Source organism: Macaca nemestrina, unplaced genomic scaffold (genome assembly GCF_043159975.1).
Source record: "Macaca nemestrina isolate mMacNem1 unplaced genomic scaffold, mMacNem.hap1 Scaffold_55, whole genome shotgun sequence".
NCBI lineage: Eukaryota > Metazoa > Chordata > Mammalia > Primates > Cercopithecidae > Macaca > Macaca nemestrina.
Window position 1 is genome coordinate 230035 of NW_027257722.1, and position 25217 is coordinate 255251.

The following is a 25217-nucleotide window of genomic DNA, read 5'->3' on the forward strand; positions in this document are numbered from 1 at the left end:
ATTGGTTCATTTCATCCACGTTATCAAATTTGTGGCCATAGAGTTATTCATAATTTTTATTATCCTTTTAATGTCCATGGGATCTGTAGTTATGTCCCTTATTTCATTTCTGATATTGGTAATTTATCTGCTGTATTTCTTTTTCTTGTTAGAGGCTTACAGATTTTCTCTCAAAGAACCAGCTTTTGGTTTCATTGATTTTTCTCTACTGATATTCTGTTTTCAATGTATTGATTTCTGCTCTTTCATTATTTGTCTCCTGCTTAGAATTTAATTGGATGTTCTTTTTCTAGTTTTCGAAGGTGGAAGCTGATTGATTTTAGATCTTATTTTTAACGTATGCATTTAAATCTATAAATTTCCCTATAAACATTACTGTCACTGCAGCTCACAAATTTTAACAAGTTTTCATTTTCATTTACTTCAAAAATTCAAAGAAATCTTTAGGTTTCTTCCTTGAACAATGTATTATGTATAAGTGTACTGTTTAATATCCTAATATATTTTCCAGTCGTCCATTATTGATTTCTACTTTACTGTGGTTGAGAACATACTTGTTTGATTCCTATTCTTTTAAATGTGTTAAGGTGTGTTTAATGGACCACAACATGGTATGTCTTGGTGAATGTTGTGTATTCTGCTGCTGTTGGAGGAAATAGTCTATAAACTTCAGTTATATACAGTTGACTGAGGATGCCGATTTCAATTTTGTCCTTACTGCTTTTCTGGCTACTGAATTGGTCCATTTCTGATAAAGGGGTGTTAACGTCTCCAACTATAATAGTGGGTTAATTATTTCTCCTTGAAATTTATCAGTTTTTACTTTGGAATTCTGATACTTTGTTAGCAAAAGTACATTTAAGGATTGTTACATCTTCTTGGAGTATTGACCTCTTTATTATGTAATAGTCATCTCTGGTAACTTTCCTTGATGTAAAGTCGACTCTGTCTAAAATTAATATCACCACTTCCATTTTTCAAAATGAGTGTTGGCCGGGCACGGTGGCTCATGCCTGTAATCCCAGCACTTTAGAAGGGCAAGGCAGAATGATCACCTGAGGTCAGGAGTTCAAGACCAGCCTGGCCAACACGGTGAAATCCCATCTGTACAAAAATAGAAAAAATAAATAAATTACGCAGGCATGACGACAAATGCCTGTAATCCCAGCTACTCGGGAGGCTGAGGGAGAATCACTTGAACCTGGAAGGCAGAGGTTGCAGTGAGATATCGGGCCATTGCACACCAAAAAATTAGTGTTAACATTTATATCTTTTGCCATCCCTTTACTGTTGATCTATATGTATGTCTTTATATCTAAAGTGGATTTCTTATAGATAATATATAGTTCGGTGCATTTGGACTGACATTGAAAGTAATAATATACAGTTGAATTAACATCTACCATATTTGTTACTATTTTCTATTTGTTGCCCTTGTTCTTTGTTTTTGTCTTTCACTTTTTTTTCCTTGTGGTCTTTATTGAGCATATTCTATGATTTATTTTCTTTCCTTTCTTAGCATATCAGTTACTTTTTTTTTTTTTTTTAAGTGGCTGCCTTGGAATTTGCAAAAGCACACTATAATAACAAAATAACCCTAATTCCTAATTGCTCTCTCCCATCCCTTGGGTATCACTGCTCTCATTCATTTCACTTATATTTAAGTGTGTGTATATGACATATACATAAGCATATAATACAGTATATTTACTGTCGCTATTATGAATGAACTGTTAAGTTAGATCTGTTAAGAAAAATGAAAGATTTTCTTCTACCTTCACTATTTCTTCTTTAATGCTTTTTCTTTTTCTATTTATTTTTTTAAACAGACAAGGTCTTTCTCTGTTGCCCAGGCTGGAGTGGAGCAGCATCATTATAGCTCACCGCAGCCTTGAACGGGATCCTGGGCTCAAGAAGTGACCCGTCTCAGCCTCTCAAAGTAGCTGGCACTATAGGTGTTGGCCACCACGTTTGGCTTTTTTTTAATGAGACAGAGTCTCACAACGTTGCCCAGGCTGGTCTCAACTAAGCGGCCTCCAGCTCTACTCCCATCTTTGCCTCCCAGAGTGTTAGGATGACAGCTGTGAGCCCTGTAAACAGACTGTGCTCTTCCTTTCTTTGTGCACAGCTGAGTTACTGACCTCTACTATTTTCTCTAGAGAACTTTGAACATTTTTTGCAAGGCAGGTCTACCGGCAACAAATTTTTCAATTTTTGTCGGAGAAGGTCTTTTCTTTTTCTTCACTTTTGAAAGATAATTTCACAGAGTATAGACTTCTAGGTTAATGGAATTTTTTTCCTCTCAATAGTTTAAATACTTCACTCCACTTCTTGCTTTCATGGTTTTTGAGGGGAAGTTGAAAATAATTCTTATCTTTGATCCTCCATAGGGAAGGAGATTACTCTGGTTTCTTTGCTTTTTAATCTTTGATTCACCATAGTTTCAATATTTTATGCCCAAATAGAGTTTATTTTTGTTTTGTTTTTGTCGTCATCGTTTTTACATTTATCCTTCTTGGTGTTTCTTGAGCTTCCTGGATCTATGGTTTGGTGTCTGGCATTAATCTGAGGAAATTCAGCTATTACTGTTACAAATATTTCTTCTGTTCCTCTTTCTTCCCCCTTGTATTACCGTTATGCATATTTTATGCCTCTGTGGAAGTCCCATAGTGCTTGGATACTCCGTTCTTTTTTGCTTTTCAGCTCTGGAGGTTGGAGTTGGGTATTTCCCTTTCTCCCAGGTCAGAAGGCTCTGATAAAATCCCACCAGGTTAGTCTCCACTTAACTAGCTTCTCAGGAAGGTGGACCTAGTGAAGAGTGCACTTGCATATTGAAAAATGATTCCTATTCTCTTTCCCCTGTAGTAAGTATGAGGGGATTTTTCTCTGATGTTTACTTCGAGAACCTGATTGAGCTTCTGATGATACAACTCACAAAAGCATGAGACCCATATGCACAGGCCTCCTGGAGGTTTTAACTCTCAGACGTGGCCACAGCTCACTGCAGCAATTTGTCAATTCCAGTTCAGGGTTTCCAATCCCAGCGTGGGTTCCTTGGAGCATTGTGCTCCAGTGTATGGTGATTCATCTGCTTTACCTGTCCAGCCAATCTGGGGACAGTGGCTTGCCGGTGACCTCACGTCTCTTGCAGGTTTAAGAAGAGCTGCTGATTTTTCAGTTTGCTCAGCTTTTTACCTGTGAGGAGGGAGTGACAATTCTCAAGATTATCGTGTACAGAACCTGAAATTCCCCAACTCCATTATAGTGAAAAGTGTCTTCCCTTCCTCTGGCTCAAGAATTAAAATATTTTCATTCTCTGACACGTTGTACTCTGATTCCCTAAATATTTATAATTGTAGATTTAAAAACTCAGTTTTCTGCTGTATCAGACATGTAGACTGGCACTTTCCAACAGAATTATGAGAGTCCTGTTATAGAACTTGAAACCTTCCTTGTAGCCTCATAACCTTCCTTGTAGCCTCATATAAATATATAAACAGGTATAATTAATTTTACTGGTATATTTTTAACTCAAAATGCTCATACTATACTTGCAATAAGAAATACAAATAGGCCAGATGCGGTGGCTCAAGTCTGTAATCCCAGCACTTTGGGAGGCCGAGGCGGGTGGATCACGAGATCGGGAGATCGAGACCATCCTGGCTAACACGGTGAAACCCCGTGCCTACTAAAAATACAAAAAATTAGCCAGGCGTGGCAGCGGGCAGCAACTTGGGAGGCTGAGGCAGGAGAATGGCATGAACCCGGGAGGCGGAGATTGCAGTGAGCCGAGATCACGCCACTGCACTCTAGCCTGGGCAACAGAGCTAGACTCCGTCTCAAATTAAAAAAAAAAACAAATACAATATTTTCTATTTTTTATATTAACTGGCATGTCTTTCACGCAGCAAATCCAGTTCAGACCAGGCACACGTCATGTGCTCAGCCGCCGCATGTGGTGAGTGACAGAGACCATCCTGCATGTGTGTGCACTTTTTACTGCCTTTTTCTTGACCACAGATTCTACCCCCCGTTTCTCTGTGTATGCGGTGATTATTTGCTGAATATTACACATTGTGGGTAACTTGTTGAGCACACTCAGGATCCCTAACCTCCCTCTGAAGCTTTCCAGCTCTTGTTTTAGCAGTTAGCACAGGCACGGCTGGGTCATCGTGACATGGGCAGGCTTGGTTGGATTCGCTGTTGGTGTGAATCTGTGGAGAGCTCCCATCCTGCACCCACTTGGGTCTCCCCCTCCTGGACGTGGTAAGATGGCCATGCTCCGCCCACACCTGAGCTCTCTCTGATCTCCCCCTCCCGGACATGGTAGGACGGCCATGCTCCGCCACACCTGAGCTCTCTCTGATCTCCCCCTCCCGGACATGGTAGGATGGCCATGCTCCCCCACACCTGAGCTCTCTCTGATCTCCCCCTCCTGGACGTGGTAGGGTGGCCATGCTCCGCCACCCCTGAGCTCTCTCCGAGCTCCGCCTTCTGGATGTGGTAGGATGGCCATACTCCGCCCACACCTGAACTCTCGGCACCACGGTCTGCAGGTGTTCTCCAGAGGGCAAGTGTACTGTTTGTGCATCTCATTCATTCTCCTGCCCTCGCCCTCAGGTTCTGGCTGGTACAGCTGTGGTCACAGACTAAAAACAGCCACCTCATTCGTTTTGTGCAGTTTTACAGTTGTTTAGGGCAGATGGGTGATTTGGGTCCCTGTTCTCTCATCATGGCTAGAAGTAGTTTTGGCAAATTATTCTTTTATCTTTACATTCGGAAACTAAAGGAAAGTTTCACCCATAGAATACTAGCGTTGCGACAATCCTAATGAGAGTTTCTCCAGAAACTAGGATCCAGGTCAGCAGCCAGTCATTTCATAGAAGATAAACTTCAAGAACATTCTCTGAAGGGCAATGAAACTGAGTAAGATCTAACCACTGTTACCAACAACCAAGAAAAATAGGTAAGAAAATGCAGCTAAGATTTGGATCAAGTAAGTACGGTAATAAACATGCAAACTATCGCTAAGCACAAATAGGCTGGGAGTAAAAAATTTTTATGATATTGACATTTACGATTTTACAAAACTGCCCCATATGATATATCAAGAGGACTCCTGATGAAAATTTACAAGGGATGCTTTATGGCTGATATAAAACTGTTGGTCAAATCCAAATATTTCACAAAAATAACATTTCAAATAATATTCTTTTATATTTTGCAGACATCTGTACAAGGAGGTTATTCATCACACATGACCCAGTAACATTTGTCAGCGGTTGGATTCAATACGAGAAATAAGCAAATAACCGTAACCGCACTGTTTCTTCCATTTCAAAGTCTTTTCTCTTATACAAAGTGGTCAAGAAAAATGCCCGTTGCCTTACATACTGGTTAGTGCCAAAAATTTGGTTTAAAATATTTCAACCCTTGAAATATTTTACGTCCATGTTGTTAGTTACACAAAGAACACATACAAATACAATTATTTTGCCATAAGTTTTGGCAAATTATAACCATTAACTAAACAAACAGGAGTAAGCATGTTATTTTTGAGATAGGGTCTTGCTCTGTTGCCCAGGCTGGAGTGCAGTGGCACGATCATGGCTCACTGCACCCTGATCCTCCCACTCCAGCCTCCCGAGCAGCTGGGACCACAGGCACACACCACCATTCCTGGCTGATTTCTGTATGTTTTGCAGGGATGGGCTTTGGAATGTTGCCCAGGCTAGTCTCAAATGCTGGGAACTCAAGCAATCTGCCTGCCTTGGCTTCCCAAACTGCTGAGGTTAGAGGCATGAGCCACCATGCCTGGCCTAATCATTTTTAAAGAGTCTGCATTTATTATCGTTATTTTTTTCTAATTGAGATGGGGGTCTTGCTCTGTTGCCCCGGCTGGAGTGCAGTGGTGCCATCTCAGCTGACAGCAACCTCTGCCTCCCGGGCTCAAGTGATTCTCCCACCTCAGCCTCCCAAGTAGCTGGGACTACAGGTGCACACCACCAGGCTCAGCTAATTTTTTGTACTTTTGGTGAAGACAAGATGTACAAAAGGCATTTCTGTACATTTTGCCATGTTGTCCAGGCTGACCTTGAACCCTTGGGCTCAAGCCATACACCTGCCCTGGGTTCCCAAATTACTGGAGTTATAGGCATGAGCTATCGTGCCCAGTCCTTCATTATGTGCTGTGGCTTAATATTAAAATAAGGAAAGGGAGGAGCCCAAGGGAGCACGTTGGCAGAAAGGGCTCCCTTGTCAACAACTTGCTAGCATGGCATTCACTCCCTTGCCTGGCTGGCACTGCGTTCTTTAGATGAAGAACACGTTATGTGTCAATGAGAAACAGAAACAACATAGGAACACCCTGTCTCTACAAACACTTAAAAATTAGCTGGGTGTGGTGGCGAGCACCTGTGGTCCCAGCTGCTTGAGGTTGAAGTGGGAGGACCGCGTGAGCCCAGGTGGTCACAGCTGCAGTGAGCCAAGAGCTGCCATCATGATGCTGAATTCCAACCTTGGTGACAGAGCAAGACCTTGTCTCAAAACAAAAAGCAACGAAAACCCAAAATGATGCACTCTAAGTTCTGTCCTTTAAATTCCAGTACCTTCATTTGTAAAGGTATGTAAAGGTGAAACTCAGGAGCTGCCTGTAGTAATGTGGACGTACGCTTGACCTCAGCTCTGATCTGAAGCACGTCCTTCTGTCTCACTGCTTGCCAAGACTAAGCTAAATTTCAGAAGTAAAAATACTCCCGAAAATGTTGTACATTTTCAACTATTCGTATTGTACCTTAAGTTTCTTTGGTATTGGAGCAAAAATGCTGGGTCATTTAAAGTGATATGTAGCTTCAACGTGGGATGTAAGGTGATTCAGGTCCTTTGAGAAGACAAGCTTGCAACAACGGCATGAATAATGTTGGAATCAAAATCACAGAAACTAAACACCAAATAGCATAGGTTCAATCCGTGTCTCTAACAAGTATCTGGATAACTAAACTTTCTGCTTTACTTGGGTGTGAAGATCATGAAATGTAGTTTATAATTATTTGGGCAGAGAAAATAGAGAATTGGGGTAGTTACGTAAAATTCAAGATTAAAGAAAAGCAGTATTATATAGCAGAAATATAAATTGGCTATTACCTTCAGTAATTTAGATCAGGGGTTGGCAGGTCCCTGCACCAAATCTGGTCCGTTGTTCTTGTAAATAAAGTTTTATTGGTACACAGTCATACGCACTTGCTGCCACCCATGGCTGAGGGCAGAGTTGAGTGGTTGTGAGAGACCTTATGGCCTGCAGGAACTAAAATACTAGCTGGCACCTTGCAGGCAAAGTTTATGACCTGATTCGGGTAGCTGCCTAAACTGTCCAATTCGCTTGTTCTAAAACAATCCAACAATGTAGCACACTTATCTGAAGATTTGAGAATATGCATGCACCAGCCTAATCAGAAGAAAAGTCCAATTCCACCCATAGGGTTACAAACTCTTCCCTTTTCCCTACAAGGAATTAAGTGAATAAAACTGTGTGAGATTTTACTGGTATGTATCATATGTATCAATCTTGATGAAAAGTTAAAAATGTGTATTTATACAGATACATAGTGTTACTTTTCATGCACTGTTTTCGGACTTCTGGTTCACAAAATCTGCATTTCTGCACCATGATTTTGAAGGCAAAAACCCAACTTCTGGGCTAGCGGTCAATTCTGAGGCGCCCAGCATGTTCAGGAGGCAGCGTCGGGGAGCGTGTCCCTTACCTGGAGGGGTGTAGGCGTCCATGGAGGTCTACACGACCAGGGACCTGCGTTTGGAAGGCATAGGCACCGCCATCTTCTGCTCTTTGTGTCTGGCCAGAGCCGCCTGGACAGCTTCCGTGTGGACGTCTGAAATGGAGAGAGCTCAGTCACTCAGTTCTCAGCTTAGGTCCCAGAGGCCAAGCTGCACCCTCCTCTCTGTCCCCGCAGCACGGTTCATCCACCTTCTGAAACTCACCAACAGATGGGTGGGTGAGGAAAGAAAATCAGTGTTTACAGTTCCATAAAGACATTAAAATTTATTCACAGACTTTTAATTATTCATTTTATTACTGTAGAATCCATATCCGCAAGCAAACACTGGGTGTAAACTGCACTGAGATTTTTCTTTTTAGGGTGAATGCACCTTGATCTTTGGAGATTCTTTGTAGGTCACACGTTTGAGCCTCCAAATCCTTTCACTGTACCGTTGAGAGGCGTGTGCACGCCTCGCACCCCAACTCACACAGCCACGGTCGCAGCTCAGCTCAACACCGGCCATGGGCCAGGACTGTGTTGGCTATGGATATGGTTTGGCTGTGTCCCCACCCAAATCTCAACTTGAATTCTACATCCCAGAATCCCCATGTGTCGTGGGAGGGACTTAGGGAGAGGTAACTGAATCACTGGGTCCCGTCTTTCCTGTGCTATTCTCGTGATAGTGAATAAGTCTCATGAGATCTGATGGCTTATCGGGGTTTCCGCTTTTGCTTCTACCTCGTTTTCTCTTGCTGCTGACATGTAAGAAGTGCCTTTCGCCTCCCACCATGATTCTCAGGCCTCCCCAGCCATGCGGAACCGCAACGCCAACTAAATCTTTTTCTTCCCAGTTTCGGGTATGTCTTTATCAGCAGCATGGAAATGGACTAAAACAACCATTAAGACATTTTGTGGCTATTAACCCATTACATTAATTCCACACATTCACTGAATGCCTTCTCTGTAAGTCCCTACGGGTTGGGGTCGCAGTGGTGATAAGGCAGACAGTCTCATGGCATCTCACGCAGGCCACTTCTTAAGGGATGAGACAAGTGATAGATGGGCTAGAGAATTAAAGCAGAGACAGATGCAGCAGCAACTCCAAACTGTGAAGCCAGGGAAGAACCCTCTTAACACAGAATCAGAACAACAGGAATGAAACATACCGGCTGTCAAGACGAGAATCTTCGAGACACAGGCAAAAATCCGCTCAAAGGCCCTAAACTGTCAGTGAGAACGGTGTTAGCAGAATAAAACCACCACCACCAAAAATGGCCAGCGTGAGTGAAGACGAGTTGGGGCAGTTTTCTCTGAAGCTGCGAGAATGATCCCACTGAAAGAGAATCAGACGTGGCTTTCTGGCTTAAAACCCCCAAGCTGCCACCTGAGACAGGACCCAGACCCTCAGCATCACGCCCACAAGCAGCTCATCGCACTGCTTGGTCTTGTCAGCCTTTGTGCACACTTCTCTCCCTAACTAGATAAAGAGCCTGGTCATCTGGCCACTATTTCTAATTCCCAGGTCAAAAATCATTATGTGACTGACTTGGCTCATGGCCGAAAACTGAAGGGATCAATGAGGTGACAGTCCACTCACTTCCACAAATCGCTTTTTGTTTTGCATATTCTCCGTTTTAAACTTTTTGGATGTAATTTCAAAGACACAGAAAATCTGCAAGACCAGCGTAGCGAATTCCCACATAACTTACCAGGCTCAACTTAGGCCCAACTGCTCCTATCTTACATCACTGCTTTCCCCCCTCCCCCATGAATTTTCTAAGTCAAATGAAAATAAATATCAGATACTATATCCTTCCATACCTAAATGTTTCAATGTATTTCCCAAACACAAGGATATGCTCTCACATTCACTTTCCTCAAGATCCGGAAATTTAACTGTCATATACAAAGTTCACTTTCAAATGCTGTCAACTGTCTCCATAATTTTCTTACTTTGTCTTCTTCTACGATCCAATCCAGGATGATGAATTGATTTGTCATGTGATTTTTACCCGTCCAGCATCCAAGTTTCTCAGGTTTTGTGTTCCCTGAAATTGGAAATGTTAAAGAATACAGGTCAGTTATTTCACAGCTTGTCCTTTATTTTAGTATCTTCCGGACTAGACTCAGGAGTATGCATTTTAGCAGGGACACCGCAGAAGTCTGTCTTACGTGACAATGTTAACATCGGCAACTCAGTGAAGGTGGTGCTTAAGTGCCTCCAAAGCAAAGATGCTACTTCTCGCGTTGAAATTAAGATTTGGGAGGAGACACCCTGACACTATGTGCATATTCTGTTTTCCATGAATTCTCCACTACTAGTTTTAGCATCCACTGATTTCCTGTCATTCCTTCTAAATCATTAGATCTTCCATATTCACTGAAAAATAATTTTATCTTTCAGCATTCATTTACATATGTCCATATATACTCACGGAGTCTGGCTTCGTGGGTTATGATTCATAGTTACAATGGTTTGTTCTGTTGCTCAACTGGTCCCAGATTTGACACCGGATTCCCCAGCCCTTAGACCAGGGCTCCTTCTAGTGAAGAACGGAGTTTGGAAGCTAAGAGTGGGCACCGGGTGCTGCTGGGCATTGCCGGCAAGTAGAACACACACACGCATGTACACGCATGTGCACCCACACCCATCCACAGGCACTTCTATCCCTGTCTACATCTGTCGGGAGCCACCAGCTGATACTTGTACCTCCTGCTGCAACCTAATCCCACGTGATCCATTCCAGGCTTTGGCCTTTTCTTATTTCTACCTCTTATCAAGAAAGAAACCTGGCACCTGCAGCACTCAATATATTCACTGATTTATTAAGCTTATTTGCTTAAGTCTGGAGATACAGAAATGCTTTCAGAATTGCTATCTAATACCACGGTGAAAAATCTATCGAGTTCAGTGCTCATTTGTAATTATTTTTTCATTGTTTTTTTGGAAGGTAGGGAGTACAAAGTATACACAGTGAAATGTTCAGATCTTGAGTACACTTGGCGCATTTCGATAAATGGAAATCTATTACCCTAATCAAATCTTTTGCATCAAAGTTCCCACAAGTCCCCTCCCAGTCAATCCCAGCCCTCAAGAGACAGCCACTGTTCATTCTCGAGGAGTGTTCTTGGCGCTCTTCCGTCACCCGAGACTCGCATAGATTCTCCATTGTCACATGGACTCCACGGCGTGGTGTTCACTCTCTGCTCAGTTCAAGGCTCCTGGAACTCATCCCCGTTGTCTGTTTTGGTTTCAGCATTTTGTACGTTTTTCCTGCTGGGAACTAGGACAATGTATGAATATATCAGAATTTGCTCATGTTTCTCCAGATGAGAGAGATTTATGTTGTTTCCAGTTCTTGGCTATGACAATTTACTCTGGAGATAATGTGCATTCTTTTACAAGGACACACATTTTCTGCTCTCCTTGGTGAACGTCTACAGCATACCTGCTGGGCCATATGGTAAGTGTACACATTTTAAAGAAACTGCCACATTTGCTGATGTGGCTGTGCCATTTTAAGTCTCCATCAGTCTGAGATCCAGTCTGTCATATCTTCACCAGCACCTGCTACTGTCCTCCCTTCTCCACTCTTGTGAAGGGGAACCTCGTGGGTTTAAGTTGTACTTACCCAATGACTCCCTGGTGAGCACCTCTCATGGGCCACTGGGCATCTGTATACATCTGTTGCGAAGAGTCCATCTTGCATGCTTGCAAAATTCACACCATTTCTGGTTGTTTGTACATTTCCTAAAATGTTCTAAATAAGGCCCTGTGTCTTCTGTACATCAAGCATCTCCCCCTGCTTCCAAGTCTTTATGCCTTTTAGTTCTCCTAACTAACTTCACGGACGAGGGCCCCAGTGTGCACCATGCGAACCTGAAGCACGGAGAATGGCCATGCTCCCGACACCCCTGACTGTGGGCAGAGCTCCCCGGCTGCCACCACCGAGGAGGGGGGTCAGCTCTTGTTTTTCAGGAGTGGCCTTTATCAAATGGAGAAAGTTCCCTTCTGTTCCTGATGTGATAGGAAATTCGTATAAGGACTATTAAATTTCAACAGATGTTTTCCAGTGTCTACCGGGAGGATAAAATGGGTTTTCTGCTTTATTTTTTGTTAATGTGGTGAATTACATTGATTTTTGAATGATGAGCCAAATGTGCAATGCAAAACTACAGATCATGAGAACAAACTCTAAGTGTTCATGGTATTCTTATCCCTTTTACATATTTCTGGGTTTGATTTAGTAAGAATTTGTTCAAAGCTTTGGCATCTGTATGTCAACAAGAGTGAAAGGCGTGAGATTTTGCCTCACATGCAAACTAACAAAGGGGGCCAGCACCACCCCAATGCACTGAAAGAGCCAGGACATTTCCAGGCCAGAAACAAAGGGCTTGTCACACACAGTGGGGCAGCAGGACCCACTCACCCCTGTCGATATTCAGGATCCCACAGTGGGGCAGCAGGACCCACTCGCCCCGGTCAATACTCAGCAACGTCCTGTATCCCTGTACAACGACAAGATGTTATTTAGGCAAAACAAAATTAACGATCATGTAAAGAACTGCTTACATTTTTCTCTTCTGAGAAAATTTGTTTTTAGCAACCATGGCTCTCAAGGCACTCACTTGCACATTATACATAATACTGCTTGTGGCCAAAGTCATGGTACCTTCCTATTCTTATTTACCAAGAGTTCTGAAAGGTGAGTATTTTAAAGAGAAAAGAGGTATGTGGCTTACCCCAGGCTAAGGAGTGAGTTAGCTGGACAATTCTTGTGAAATATGTGCTTTTTCTAATTAGAAAATCTGAGAACAAGGTATCAGTGTGAGTCTGTTATCTCCATGAAGGAGTGAAATGGATGCTGGGAAATTGAAGGAGCTTCAGAACGGGAATCTCACAACCTCAAATGGGGAGACCAGCAATTGGGAAAGCAGTCACTCTGATTCATGGAGTTTTCGGAGATTCACGTCCACTCCGTCCTGCATTTGAGCGACTTTTCTTCTTGTGATGTGGACCCGATAGAAGAGAGGTCCCACGTAGACATTCGGCATTTGTGAGGGTCTGGCACCGTGACTCACTTCTACAGATTTAACATGTTTGTGTATAAATTACAGTGGCTCAACTCTATAAAAACTGATAGCAGTTATGGATCAATTCCCTCATTTCTCACTTGGGCCACACTTCCTGTTTCTGCAAGAACATATCGCTTGGCTAGAAGGCACGATGTTGACATTGAAAGGAAAAAGGACCTTGTATAAAAATGATGTAGAGAATTCTTCTCAAAGGCCACTGGGACACACACTGTGTTGGTGACCAGCTGTCTACCGGCGCGGCAGCGAGAGAGACAGAGCTGCACGCGTGAGCAGTCACAGCTCCCGTGACCCACACCAAGACCCCCAGGGTGATGAAAGGCCAACCAGCAGCCTTGGAACGTACACTTCCTTCCCAAAATAGCTTCCCGAGAAACAACAAACAGTGATAATTGCAGGCATTTCTATGACTGGGAAGCAAGAAACCCTCCCAGTCCTGTTCCTTCTACACCACATCCAGAACAGGCGTACACCCGGTGTAGAAAGCTCCCAAGGCCTGAACAGATCATTCGACTCTAATTCAGACTGACCTAATCTCTGCAGTGCAGTCCTACAAACAGACTTTCCAAAAGTTACCAAACCACTACCTCAAACCTCATGCTTTCTCTGCTTCGAAAGAGGACATGCGGCTCGGTTTATACAGCCACCAGAACACACACAGGGTATTATCTTATTGCCCTTCAGTGCCAAGAAGAATCCTGTGGTCTCTCACAGTAAAAACAAAACCACATCCACCACAACCCAGCTTTTCAAGTTGCAGGGAGTTTTACAGCCTCTTTCTATGTCGTCTTCCTTTTTGCCCCAAACTGGATATTCTTTTTACTTTCTCCTTATTTCCTGAATATAATTTGATCACTATAATCAAAGTGCTTGTGTTAGAAGCAACTTTACTTAAAAAGAATTCAAAGAAGTACATCAAAATATTAAGAGTAGCCATTTCAGGGTGACAAGAGAACAATATATTGTTTTTGTTCATTATTTCCAACATTGGCGAAGTTTTTTGCCTTGAGTGTAGTCACTTTTGCAATCAGAGGTTACAGTGCTTGATGGAATGAGGCCATGAAGCGCACACACCACCGAGTTTCTAACACAGAGCAATCTGTGAGGAAGGATGGAGACACAGGAAAGGTTCATTTTAAAGCAATGCAGGTGTTTTCTTTATAAAGGCAAAAGACATTTTTTAAAGTGTTTGCATCATACACAAGTCTGCTAAATTTGGTCAAGAAACAGAGAAAACAGTAACAGAAGAACACTTTAGCCCACAAGGAGACCAGCACACCCAGCTCGAGACCACTCCAGATGAGGAGTGGAGAGTGGTTTCCTCACAGCTGACCCACAGGATCGGGTAACACAAGCAGAAGGGAAACATGGGGACCACAGAGACATCAGACTGTGGACTTCATAGCAAGAGACAGCAACACAAACTAGCGGAGTAATTAAAAACTATGGTAAAAAGAGGTCCACATTCTATTTTAACCTGAAATCAGTGGCACGGGGACCACCACACCACCCTGCAGTTGCCTCCTCCCTCCCCCACACACAGCAGCCTCCTGGGACAACATCCTACTTCCAACTTGCAGTTGCCTCCCGTCCCACCCCCCCACAGTGGCCCCCTACAACATCATCCTACTTCCACCCTGCAGCTGCCTCCCATCCCCAACACACAGCAGCCTCCTGGGACAACCTCCTACTTGCCGGCCACAGCCTGGAGCCCCCAAAGCATGGAGGGGCTTAGCGAGCCACACAACATTCCCCCTTCACACCTGGGAAGTCAGCCCCTCACTGAAGTGGGTCCTGCGCCCACCAGCTGTGCACGATCAGAGGTGTGAGGTTACGGACCTGGTCACCAACTGTGCAGAGAGGCGTGAGGTCATGGACCTAGTCGCCCGCTGTGCACGATCAGAGGTGTGCAAGGTTCCAGACCTGGTCACCTGCTATGCACAATCAGAGGTGTGAGGTGATGGACCCGGTCACCCGCTGGGTATGAATAGAGGTGTGGGTGGTTAGTGACCTGGTCACCAGCTCTGCACAATCAGAGCCATGCGAAGTTACAGACCTGGTCACCAGCTGCACCAAATCAGAAGCTTTTGAGGTTAGGGACCTGGTCACCTGCTGTGCACAGAAGTGTGAGGTTATGGACCTCGTCACCCGCTGTGCATGATCAGAGGTGGGCCAGGTTAGGGACCATGTGCGTGGTGATGGACCTGATCAGCAGCCAAGACACCTGACGTTTCCAGTGTCATCCCGGCTTCTTTCAAAACTGGAAAAGTCTTCAGATATTTCCCAAAAGCTTGTCCATCTTTGAAAACGATATGCGTGTGCACAGGTGATACCGATGACTGAAGATTGAAGTTGAGAGCATTCCAGCCCCATGCCCATGTCCCATCCCATCTGCGAAAACTTGAGCACAAACATCTCCCTCTCTGAAGCTCCCTGAACCCTGTGGCAGGCCTGAGACTCAGGTCCAGTGTCCTGTCAGTTACACTGAACAAAATGTAATTCAACACTGGCCATGGGCCCTGTGCTTTAAAAACCACATATAAATCTCCCAAAGAACTACAATCTATGAAAGCTTTCATGGCTAGTATTTTAGGAAGACTGATCAGTCTTGACCTAAATCAAAGCCGACACTGCCCAAATTCACTCTAACCCCAGCTTCGTGCACAGGCAGCCATCGCCTGGCCGTCAGGGTGACCAGCAGCCTGGGCACAGACAGGACCAGCGCCTGTCCCTCCCTGCACCTTAAGGGGGCTTCTGAGCTGCTGTCCATGATCAGTGATGGTGACGCCCAGAGCAGCTTTCCGGGAAAGCAGTAAACCTTTCAGGTCCTCACCTCACGAGGATGGCCATGTATAAATCAACCGCCTTTGTTACTGCCCTGCCATTCTCAAAGAGGGGATGGGTTAAACTTCTTTATCCACATGCCCAACACAAGGCACACCTGCTCCAGCACGAGGCTCATCTACTTAATCCCGGGAAACTCACACAACCCACAATCAGAGGCCGCACACAATCAGAGGCCGCGCACAATCCGAGACTGAGCACAATCAGAGACCACACACAATCAGAGACCACACACAATCAGAGACCACACACAGAGACCCACACAATCAGAGGCCACAAAGAGGCCAGAGGCCACAATCAGAGACTATACACAATCACAGGATGTGCACAATCAGAGGCCATGCACAGTCTCTGCAACCTCATCAGAAACTGTTTCTGACCATTCACCTGAGGCCACCAAGTTTAAATGAGAGGCCCAGGTTTTAAAAGACAGCAGGAGTTCTCTGAAGGCAAACTCCGTGCATTCCACCATCAGCACCATTTGTGCCTGTCACGGTCAGGAAGAACCACAACCACGTCTCGGTGCCCTTGCAGTGCAGGGCGCTGCGTTTCTCCCCCTTTCCAAACCCGCGGCGGCTCCTGGCGACCCAGCGCCTCTGCTCAGCCACACGCCCCCAAGACCTTCCTCCCTCACCCCACAGGGGAGCTCCCGCAGCCGGGCTATCTGGCTCATCACTCCGATTCAGTCACTTACACCCTCATTCCAGGCTGAAAATCTCTTCTGAAAATATCCAAATCTTACCCACGTCAGGCTCCATCTTTTCCCCAGAGCTCCTCATCCCCTCCAGAGCAGCAGCCCTGGTGCCCGTGCAGCCGGGGCCTGTGGGCAGATCCGTGGGCTCAGAATGCCCAGCCCCTCAGCCCCTCTGTGTGTCCCCTTACTCCCTGCTCCCTGGCGTTAATGCCCTCCGTCTTCGATTTCCTGATAGGCAAAAGGGGGTTAATTCTAAGAGTGCTAACCGAACTGGATCACTTAACACCATGTCGGGCCCAGAATACCCCTTGATCAATGACAGGTATTGCTGCGCTGTTACCATTGCGCTGGGTCCAGGTTTCCTGTGAGCCCTTTAGGCTCTTTGCCGTAAAGGCCACTCAATGGTCCTGTCCAAGCCTGTCTGTGGCAGATGGACAGGTGAGTGGCCGATGCACACGTGTGATGCTGAATGGGATCGTGCAAAGCTGGCCCCGCGTATTGTGGTCAACGTAAGAAAAAAGTCGCCCATGCTTGCTTGCTGCTGCCCTGCGGTGTCCAGAAGGAGCCGCTTAAAGGCAACTGCGCCGCACCTACCTTCTTGGAAGGAGACGGCAAGACCAGATTGGCTGGAGCTGGGAAGTTGTGCCCTACAGATCAGGGCTGCGTAACCCAGGGAAGGCATCACTCGAAACACGTGCTGGAGGGCAGCCAATCCGACCCGACCGTCCACCTCCAGGGTCAGCCATGGGGCTCCACTTGATGTGTCATCCTGATCACCCCTCACAGAGCAAATGAGCCTTGGACTTCAGCCTGTCCTAGGTACAACACCGACTCCCACCTCCCACGTCCTGAACCAGCCTGTTCCGGGGATTGCTGTGGAGGTAGAGGAGCAGGCCCAAGACATCTAGTGGCATTTCCTGGCAAGGACACTCACCATGCTCGACCATAAAACTCGGGTCAACTGGTTATCGGAGGGACTGTAATTTACTTGTGGCACGCATGGATACTGATTGACCCAGGGAGGGGCACGGAGGAGGCTGAAGGAAAACCCATGGTGACTGCGCCAGGCATTCCCGCACACACCGACATCTTCAGACTAGGGCGGCGTCCTAGTCTTACAATCAAACCGAAAGCCCAGAGAAACTAGGGACCTTGTCCAAGACCAGCAACAGGTATGTGGGCAGCTGGGATTCAACTAAGTCCTTTCCTGGATCCATCCACGCTGCTCCCTGCCCCCACTCCCACCACCCCGCCATGGCCCCCGATAGACACAGCAGGTCTGAACATCAGGCACCCCGCACGCAGAGTACGGAGCAGAGCCGGCTTCCGCAGTGGGATCTCACACACATCCCACTCCCCTTCTTGCCGAATGCCTCGGGACTCTGTGCGGTCAAGTCTGCAGATGTGGCCTCACTCTGCGCTAGGAGATCTGGGTGGCCGGCAACGTTTTGCAGAGTGCTCCTCCAGACGGGGCTCGTCGGCTGATCCATGAGACACAGGACACCTGAGAGAAGGGCCGACAAACCCCACAAAGTCGCTCCCAACATGGAGAGGAGAGGACCACAGCGGGGCTCTCGCAGTCCACGCTTTGGACAGGTCTTGCTGCAAACTGTGGTGCTCGTCAGGCGCGAGGAAGTTTCCCAGGGCAGGAGCTCTAAGTGACACAGCAAAAGCGACACAGGCGATGCTGCAGGATGTACTTCAGCTCAGGGCTCAGGAACCACGGGGTGCAGCGTGGCCTACAGCAAACCAGACACATCAGAAGCCAATGTCCCACCTTTTACATTCAGTGACATTGAACGGAGGGAGTTATCTGTAGCAATCATCTTCCTGGGGGACCCGTACAGCACGCATGACCACCGACACTGACCACGAGTGCTTCCTAGGTCCTGGGGGCTACCCCACTTTACACGCACGGTTCCATGCACAAATCTACGCGTGGCAGCTGTTAGCCCCAGCTTAGAGATGAGGAAAACGCTGCTGGAAAAGCTAAGTGAGAAAATTAGACTTCAGCACACCTGCCATCTCCAAGACCACTACTGCTCTATGTGCTAGGGTCTCAAGGGTTGGGTGTGTGGCATTTTAAGTGACTAATTGTAGGTGATTTTCTTCTCTCCTACACCTGTTTAGCCTGAACGTGCACGTACATGCTCTGCTGCAGGTGCACTGCCCTATGTAGACCAGCAATGCTCTTTCCTGCCTCGGGTTCTCGTCACTGCCTTCCGGAAAATCTCACCTGCTTTACAGCCAAGCCAGGTAGGCCTGGTCAGCCGCACAGTGAAACTCCTGCAGTGTCAGAGCTAAGTGCTGGCTGAGACTTTAACAGCGAAGACAGTGGAGTAATGGGGATAAACTGAGCAAAACTGTATTGTAACGCAGATGAACGTCTAGAAGCAAAAGAAACTGACACCCCTGAGAGCAGGCGACTGTCTCTTACTATGATGTTAATAGCAGCTTGCTGTTTCCAGTGTCTCCGTGTGCCAGGGTTTCCAGTCAGCGTTTGTGTTTATCTGCTCTTGGGCTACCCGATCAAACCTCTGCAGAGATCAGGGATATCTAAATTGACCCAGTATCTGCAGGCTGGCTGCTCAGAGGCCGTGGTGTGGAACGGCCAGGACATCGCTTAGTCATACGGGGCACAAGCACGTCCCTTGCCACTCCTGTCTTTCTGTTTCATCAAACCCTCTTTTCTCCTGAATATTGACCATAGCAAAGTCATTAGCCTTCGAGATGCATTTGAAACATCAACTTGCTTTGTTCAAGAGGTTTAAGACACACGTAAGTCTTTCTTGCCATGCTCAACACACACAGCCGGCCATTTCTGAAGTCAGTGTTTCTGGAACAAAAGCCTTGGCCTGCCCCAGTGAACATTCACACTGAGCACACTGTCGCAAGGCTGCTTGGCCAACCAGCAGGGGGCAGGAGAGAGCTGCAGGGGCCACGTGGGGTCCCTGCAAAGGCGCCTCACTCCCTCAGTCAAGCGCGGTGCCTCCTGCCAATCCAGCGGCTTCCTCCAAGGGGAAGAGGCCTCTTCAGCTGCTACTGCACTGATTTCAGACGGCTCAGCCAATGGGGCAACAGATTCAACAGAGTCCCATGTTGTTAAAGAAAAACTTCTGTTACCAGGCAACCTTAGTACCATATTCAACGTAAAATAACCAACAACATTGTTTTCAAAACAACATGCTACTAGTGCCTTATCCTTCAATGCTGCTTAAACACGGAAAAGTATGAGGAAAAAAGAGCATGGCACTTACTTCTTAAAAAATAACACCTCTTCCAGGTTATTTTTACCCCTATCATAAAGACTTAGAACTATGGATTCCCTACAGGAATGTGGAGTGGGGTTGGATCCCCACACTGACCCAGACTCACCCCAGGTCAGTCATCCCCCCACCACGGGGTTCACACCTCTCCAGGCCCTGTCACCTCATCAAGGAAAGGTGGCGTCTCTGAGCTCTCTTCGCAGGAAGCACCCGAACGGGAGCTAGAGACACAGACACACCCACAACTACTTTGAAATCCTAAACATATTTAAGGACTTCATTATTAGCTTTTTAAAACTGTAAGAACAAAGTGACCCTGGTTTTAACCTCTCTGCCACAATAACACCGTGTACATCTGTCTTTTGCTATTTGTTCCTTCTCCAGCAGCTGCTGCCTGGCTGGCCGACTGCAGAAGAACAGCCTCTGGTACTCCCGGGAAGCCCTCGGTAAAAGCGTGAACACCACGATCACGTCTCAGGACGCCGCACATGTTAGGGTCGCCCACAGACCGCCATTCCCAGTGCCTAGAAGGCACTGAACGGGCCTCCTGCTCTTTGTAAATGTCAACCTTCCTAAGCTAAGTTGTGTTGAAAATTTTTAACTGCAGTCCACACGTACTTCTTTGTGTCTTGTTTTTATCCTAGAGGAATACTTTTATGGAAAATTAAGCTTGCAAGGTTGAAGGATTTTCTGAAAGTCGACTCCTAATCCTGGAAGAAAAAAAAAAATGGGCCAAATGTGGTGCTCACGCCTGTAATCCCAGCAGTTTCGGAGGTTGAGGCCAGGAGATTGCTTGAGCCCAGGAGCTCGAGACCAGCCTGGAAAACATGGCAAAACCCTGTCTCTACTAAAAATACCAATAATAATAATAATAAAGCTGGGCATGGTGACGTGTGTCTAGTCACAGCAACTCAGGAAGCTGAGGTCACCTGAGCCCAGGAGGTGAAGGCTGCAGTCAGCCCAGATTTGCATCACTGCACTCCAGCTTGGGCGACAGAGTGAGACACCGTCTCGAAAAAACGAAAAGCAAAAACAACTGTATAAATCATTATAGAAGGGAGCTGGCCAGGCGCAGTGGCTCACGCCTGTAATCGCAGCAATTTGGGAGGTCGAGGTGGGCAGATCACCTGAGGTCAGGAGTTTGAGACCAGCCTGGACACTATGGCAAAACCCCATCTCTAATAAAAATACAAAAATTAGCGGGGCATGGTGGTGGGTACCTGTAATCCCAACTACTGGGGAGGCTGAGGCAGGAGAATCACTTCAACCCTGGAGGCGGAAGTTGCAGTGGGCCGAGACTGCGTCACTGCACTCCAGCCTGGGCAACAAGAGTGAGAGTCCACTTCAAAAAATAAAAATAAAAATCAAGGGAGCTAATGTTTTTCATTTAAAGGAAGGGAGAAGAACATTCAGTATTTATACCTCTCAAGCACACATCTCCAGTGGTGTCCTAAAGTATTCAAGATACACATTCCTACAAATATAGCTCAAAACTACTCACCAAGTTACATGCTAAAAGCACATGCATTGTAAGAATGCTACATTATATTTTTTGAGCATCTGTATCCAATATTTTAGCATACTGGCAGTTTTCCCTTCAGGTGCTGTATGCCTAAATTATTACGTGTTTAGTCCTTCATTTTAGAATTTATGACTATTATGCTTTAGGCAATAAACATAAGCTACTAAATTAATGACTTAGGGGAAAAGTTACTAAGTTAACTTGGAAGTTAAACTTTGCAAACTGAATTTGTTGGACCTCATTCAAGCTAGATGATCAGTTTTTTAAATTGTTTCCTGTGTGTTTCCCTCCAGGATGGAAATAGCTTCACTCTCATCCACTGTGCACACTGCAGCCCACGCCTCTCGTCCACCGCGCCACACTGCAGCCTGCAATTCACCCTGTACCAGGCTTTCCACACCGTACCTGAAAGTCACTAAGTATAACCAAGAAGGAAATGAAAAGCAGATAAATGACCTCCACCCCTACATCCAGCATGCAAATGTTAAACATTCATCAAAGTAAAACCAAAATCCCATGTTAGCTCACGACTGTAACTGGTAGAGTTATGTGCATGGCAATTTAAAAAGTCTAGTTAAGTAAAAACCTAATTGAGACTCTCAAGAAAGACATCTGCAAAGATTGACAGTGAGGAGAGGACTTCACTCTGCATCCAGCCTGTTCTGGAAGCCACGGCCAAATATCAGGTTGTATAGATCCGAAAAGCAGGAAAAAACAAGTGTCGAAAGGTGTACAGTCTCAGCAATGTACAAATTCGATGTAGGATGTTCAGAAACCTTGAATTTCCAATCAGGAAACAGCAGCATGAGCAAGTTTCCCAGCAGTGCCCACTTTCTACCTACGGCACGTGTAACAGTTACGCTGGCCACCTCCGGGGGAACAGAGGCTTCCTGGTCACATTCGCTCTGGCAGCCACACAGCTGGCCCCGCCAAACACCTGTCTAATACTGAGGAACCACTCTCTCCCTGGGCTTTGCTCACTCTAGCCAGGAGAGCATATTTACAGAGTACTTTACTGAGTCCTCGTTCAATGCGTCAAGCTTGTTGAAGGCAGGGCAACCCCATTCCTGGCCCAATTAAGTGAACTGGGCAGAGCAAATGCCTCCAGTTGCACGGCACTCAGTCACGACAGCAGTGGCCACTGTTCACAGGGCGCTGGCTTCGTGCCTAGAACAGTTACAAGCGTCTTCTCTCTGTCCGAGGAATGTGCACTGCAACCCTGTGGGGCCGTTTGCAACGTCCACCAGAGTTCTGAGGCAGCCAAGTCCAGGCTGTCCGTGGGCCTCGCCACATGGCCGTCCACATCCCCTGCAGATCAGACCTCACTGCAGGGACCACGGGTTCCAGGGCTGCCTTGAGGCACATGCTCCCTTCACCACCTCCTCCTGGCCCCTGACATCAACCCTCACCACTGCTGCCAACACTTGATTTTCTCATGGCTCCTGAGGGGCCTGTTCTGCCCTTCCCTGCTCCCTGCGTCCGGCTTGGAGGGTGCCCACATCAACGCCAACGCTCACGTAAATCACCAACCTTTCCACGGGGCTTGATGCCTAGGAGTCTCAATATCAGAAAGTCAGATTCCTGTGCTTGTTGGAGAATTTCTTCCCATTGTACAAGGAGATAAAATTCTAGGTGCCTGCAATAACCTCATTTCCACAACGAAGCAACTTCAGTGGTAGCACAAAACAAAACAAAAAAAAAAGCTTTTTTTTAAAACTTCTTTTATACAAGCTAAATACAATTTAATTTTTACATCCACGTTCTCATCAGCTCCCACCTGGTGAGCAGGCAAATAGTAATTTTCAAAGAAACAAATTGTTGCATAATTTTAACACTTAGCATTATCACTATTAAGCAAGATTTATCCCAAAAATACATGATGATCTTGTTCTCACGTTCAAAAATTGATTGTCACACAGTGAAATAACACTTAATGCAAAGGAAATTTTCTGTTCAGGTATCTGTTCTGGAAAAGAAAAAAAAAAAGATTTCTGGCAAAGAGATAAACATTAATTATATAACAATCCAAAATGCCTCTGGGAAAAATGATGTCATCCAATTAGTTCTTTGAAGTGTTACAAATGCAGCTGAGTTTTAATAGTAATTTCTCCATAATTATCAAGAGTCTTTAAAAATCTTAGTGCTGAAATAACTATAAATGGATATAATACGCAAAGCAGAAGAGTTAACATTTGGGGTAGGATTTTGGCCCATATTTTTAACATATGCATAGTTATTCACCTAGTTGAAGCTTATCCCTCTCCTCCTAGGCTCTTCAAGACTGATTTTCAAACATAGACTGGCTTTTGGTACATGAAGGCAGCTTTAAAAGATGTCAGGATCAGGCCGGGCACAGTGGCTGAAGCCTGTAATCCCAGTATTTTAGGAGGGCAAGGTGGGCCGATCATTTGAGGCAAGGAGTTCGAGACCAGCCTGACCAATATGGCAAAACCCAGCCTATATTAAATATTTTTGTAATTAGCCAAGCGTGGTGGCACACACCTATAATCCCAGCTACTTGGGAGGCTGAGGCAGGGAGAACTGCTTGAAACCAGGAGGCAGAGGTTGCAGTGAGCCAAGATCGCACCACTGCACTCCAGCTTGGGTGACAAAGAGAGACGGTCTCAAACTAGAACTTAGCCCTCAGGAAAAGCATTGAGCACCCCCCACCCAAACCAACCCAAGGAATCACATGGCAATGGTTATCATCTGATTTCGACAAATAAAGTTCTGTTCTCCCCTCTGAACACAATGGTAAACACCTGCCATCAGCCCACAGAAACTCCCAGGACCCAGTAACACTGGACTAGCAAGATCAATGGGCCACGTATGCAGGGTTCAGCAGCAGAAAGTCATGGCACCGAGAATGGTGTGTGCTCAAACCAGATTCCTTGCTTTCGGGGTGAAGGGGCTTCCCGGGAAAATCTAGTCCAGTGGGATGGTTTCCACTTCCACCATGAGGAGGAAATGGGGGGTTTCCTGAGGGCACCGACAGGACCTGGGTCTCTGCCCCTTTGTCCTCTGTCCTGTTATGGGATGAGGGTGGGCTGAAGGCAGGTTTCCCCTACATCTTCCGGGCAGGAGAGATGGAGCTGACAAGTGGACGACGCTTTTTCCAAAACATTCCCATGTTTATAACCTGTTATCAACCTGTTTTCCCTGGAGATCAGTGAAGCAGCATCATTGATTCTCTTCCATTAGGGACAACCCGGTGTTACGGGAGGCAGGAGACGACATGCGAGCTGGTCTGAGTCAGTCACTTGTGTCTGATCCCCAGCGTGGTCGTCTATCAAATGGGCGGCCCCACAGACCAGTGACTTTGAACCAGAGTTCCATGGAGGTTGCCCAAGGACAGGGAGGGGGAAGAGGGGGAAGAGGGGGAAGAGGAGGAAGAGGAGGGAGGAGGTAGAGGAGGGAGGGGGAAGGGAGGAAGGAAGGAAGAAGGGGAGGAAGGAAGGAAGAAGGGGAGAGGAAGGAAGGAAGAAGGGGAGGAAGGAAGGAAGAAGGGGAGAGGAAGGAAGGAAGAAGGGAAAGGGAAGGAAGAAGGGGAGGGGGCGGAAGAGGAGTGTGGAGGGAGGAGTGTGGAGGGAGGAGTGTGGAGGGAGCACTGTGGAGGGAGCCCTGTGGAGGGAGCAGTGTGGAAGGAGGAGCAGAAGGGGGGTTCTCTGAGGAGGAGGGCCAAGTTTTTGAGGTGTCTTGGAGTCAGAGGTGGCAGTGGCTTGGGCTCTAGGCCCTCTGTTGCATAGTTTTAGGCTTTAACTATTTATATTTGTGGACTCTTTAAAAGATTTAATTTGAAGGAAACCGGAGTTGGGGATACCTTGCTTCTAAAACACAATTTCTCAAGCCTGAGACTAAGTGCTAGGCATTGCTCATTCTGTTACAATCATTTCCTCCTATTTAAAATCAGCCACACACCCCCAATCTCTCTTCAGGGCAAACATCTTTTCCGAGGATCTCAAACAGCAGAGCGAGCGGCCCGTGACCCCAGCCGTGGGCACGAGGAGTGAAGAGGAGACGTG

The 25217-nt window shown here is 46.2% G+C and overlaps 1 protein-coding gene and 2 long non-coding RNA genes across 15 annotated transcripts in view; 1 reads left to right on the forward strand and 2 right to left on the reverse strand.

Annotated features, from left to right (window-relative positions):
- Positions 1-25217, reverse strand: part of LOC139361509 (disco-interacting protein 2 homolog C-like) — a 258761-nt gene that overhangs the window by 79925 nt on the left and 153619 nt on the right. For 6 of the 13 annotated variants that reach the window (XM_071090100.1, XM_071090098.1, XM_071090099.1 and 3 more), the window contains exons 1-4: positions 9729-9819; positions 8942-9108; positions 8751-8839; positions 7761-7886 (exon numbers count right to left, since the gene is read on the reverse strand). In XM_071090100.1, coding sequence (XP_070946201.1) covers positions 7761-7782 — 22 coding nt within the window. In that variant the 5' untranslated portion in view covers positions 7783-7886; positions 8751-8839; positions 8942-9108; positions 9729-9819. Of the gene's footprint in view, positions 1-1579; positions 3196-7760; positions 7887-8750; positions 8840-8941; positions 9109-9728; positions 9824-12205; positions 12285-25217 lie in introns of those variants that run through there. The other 7 variants (XM_071090103.1, XM_071090104.1, XR_011619065.1 and 4 more) reach the window with 6 other exon arrangements.
- On the forward strand, positions 4592-8074 carry LOC139361510 (uncharacterized). The gene is made up of 3 exons (XR_011619066.1): positions 4592-4966; positions 5228-5396; positions 7677-8074. It is a non-coding gene; the product is annotated as an uncharacterized lncRNA (long non-coding RNA).
- On the reverse strand, positions 10586-12199 carry LOC139361512 (uncharacterized). Its single transcript, XR_011619068.1, has 2 exons — positions 11408-12199; positions 10586-11059 (listed from the first exon to the last, which is right to left on the reverse strand). It is a non-coding gene; the product is annotated as an uncharacterized lncRNA (long non-coding RNA).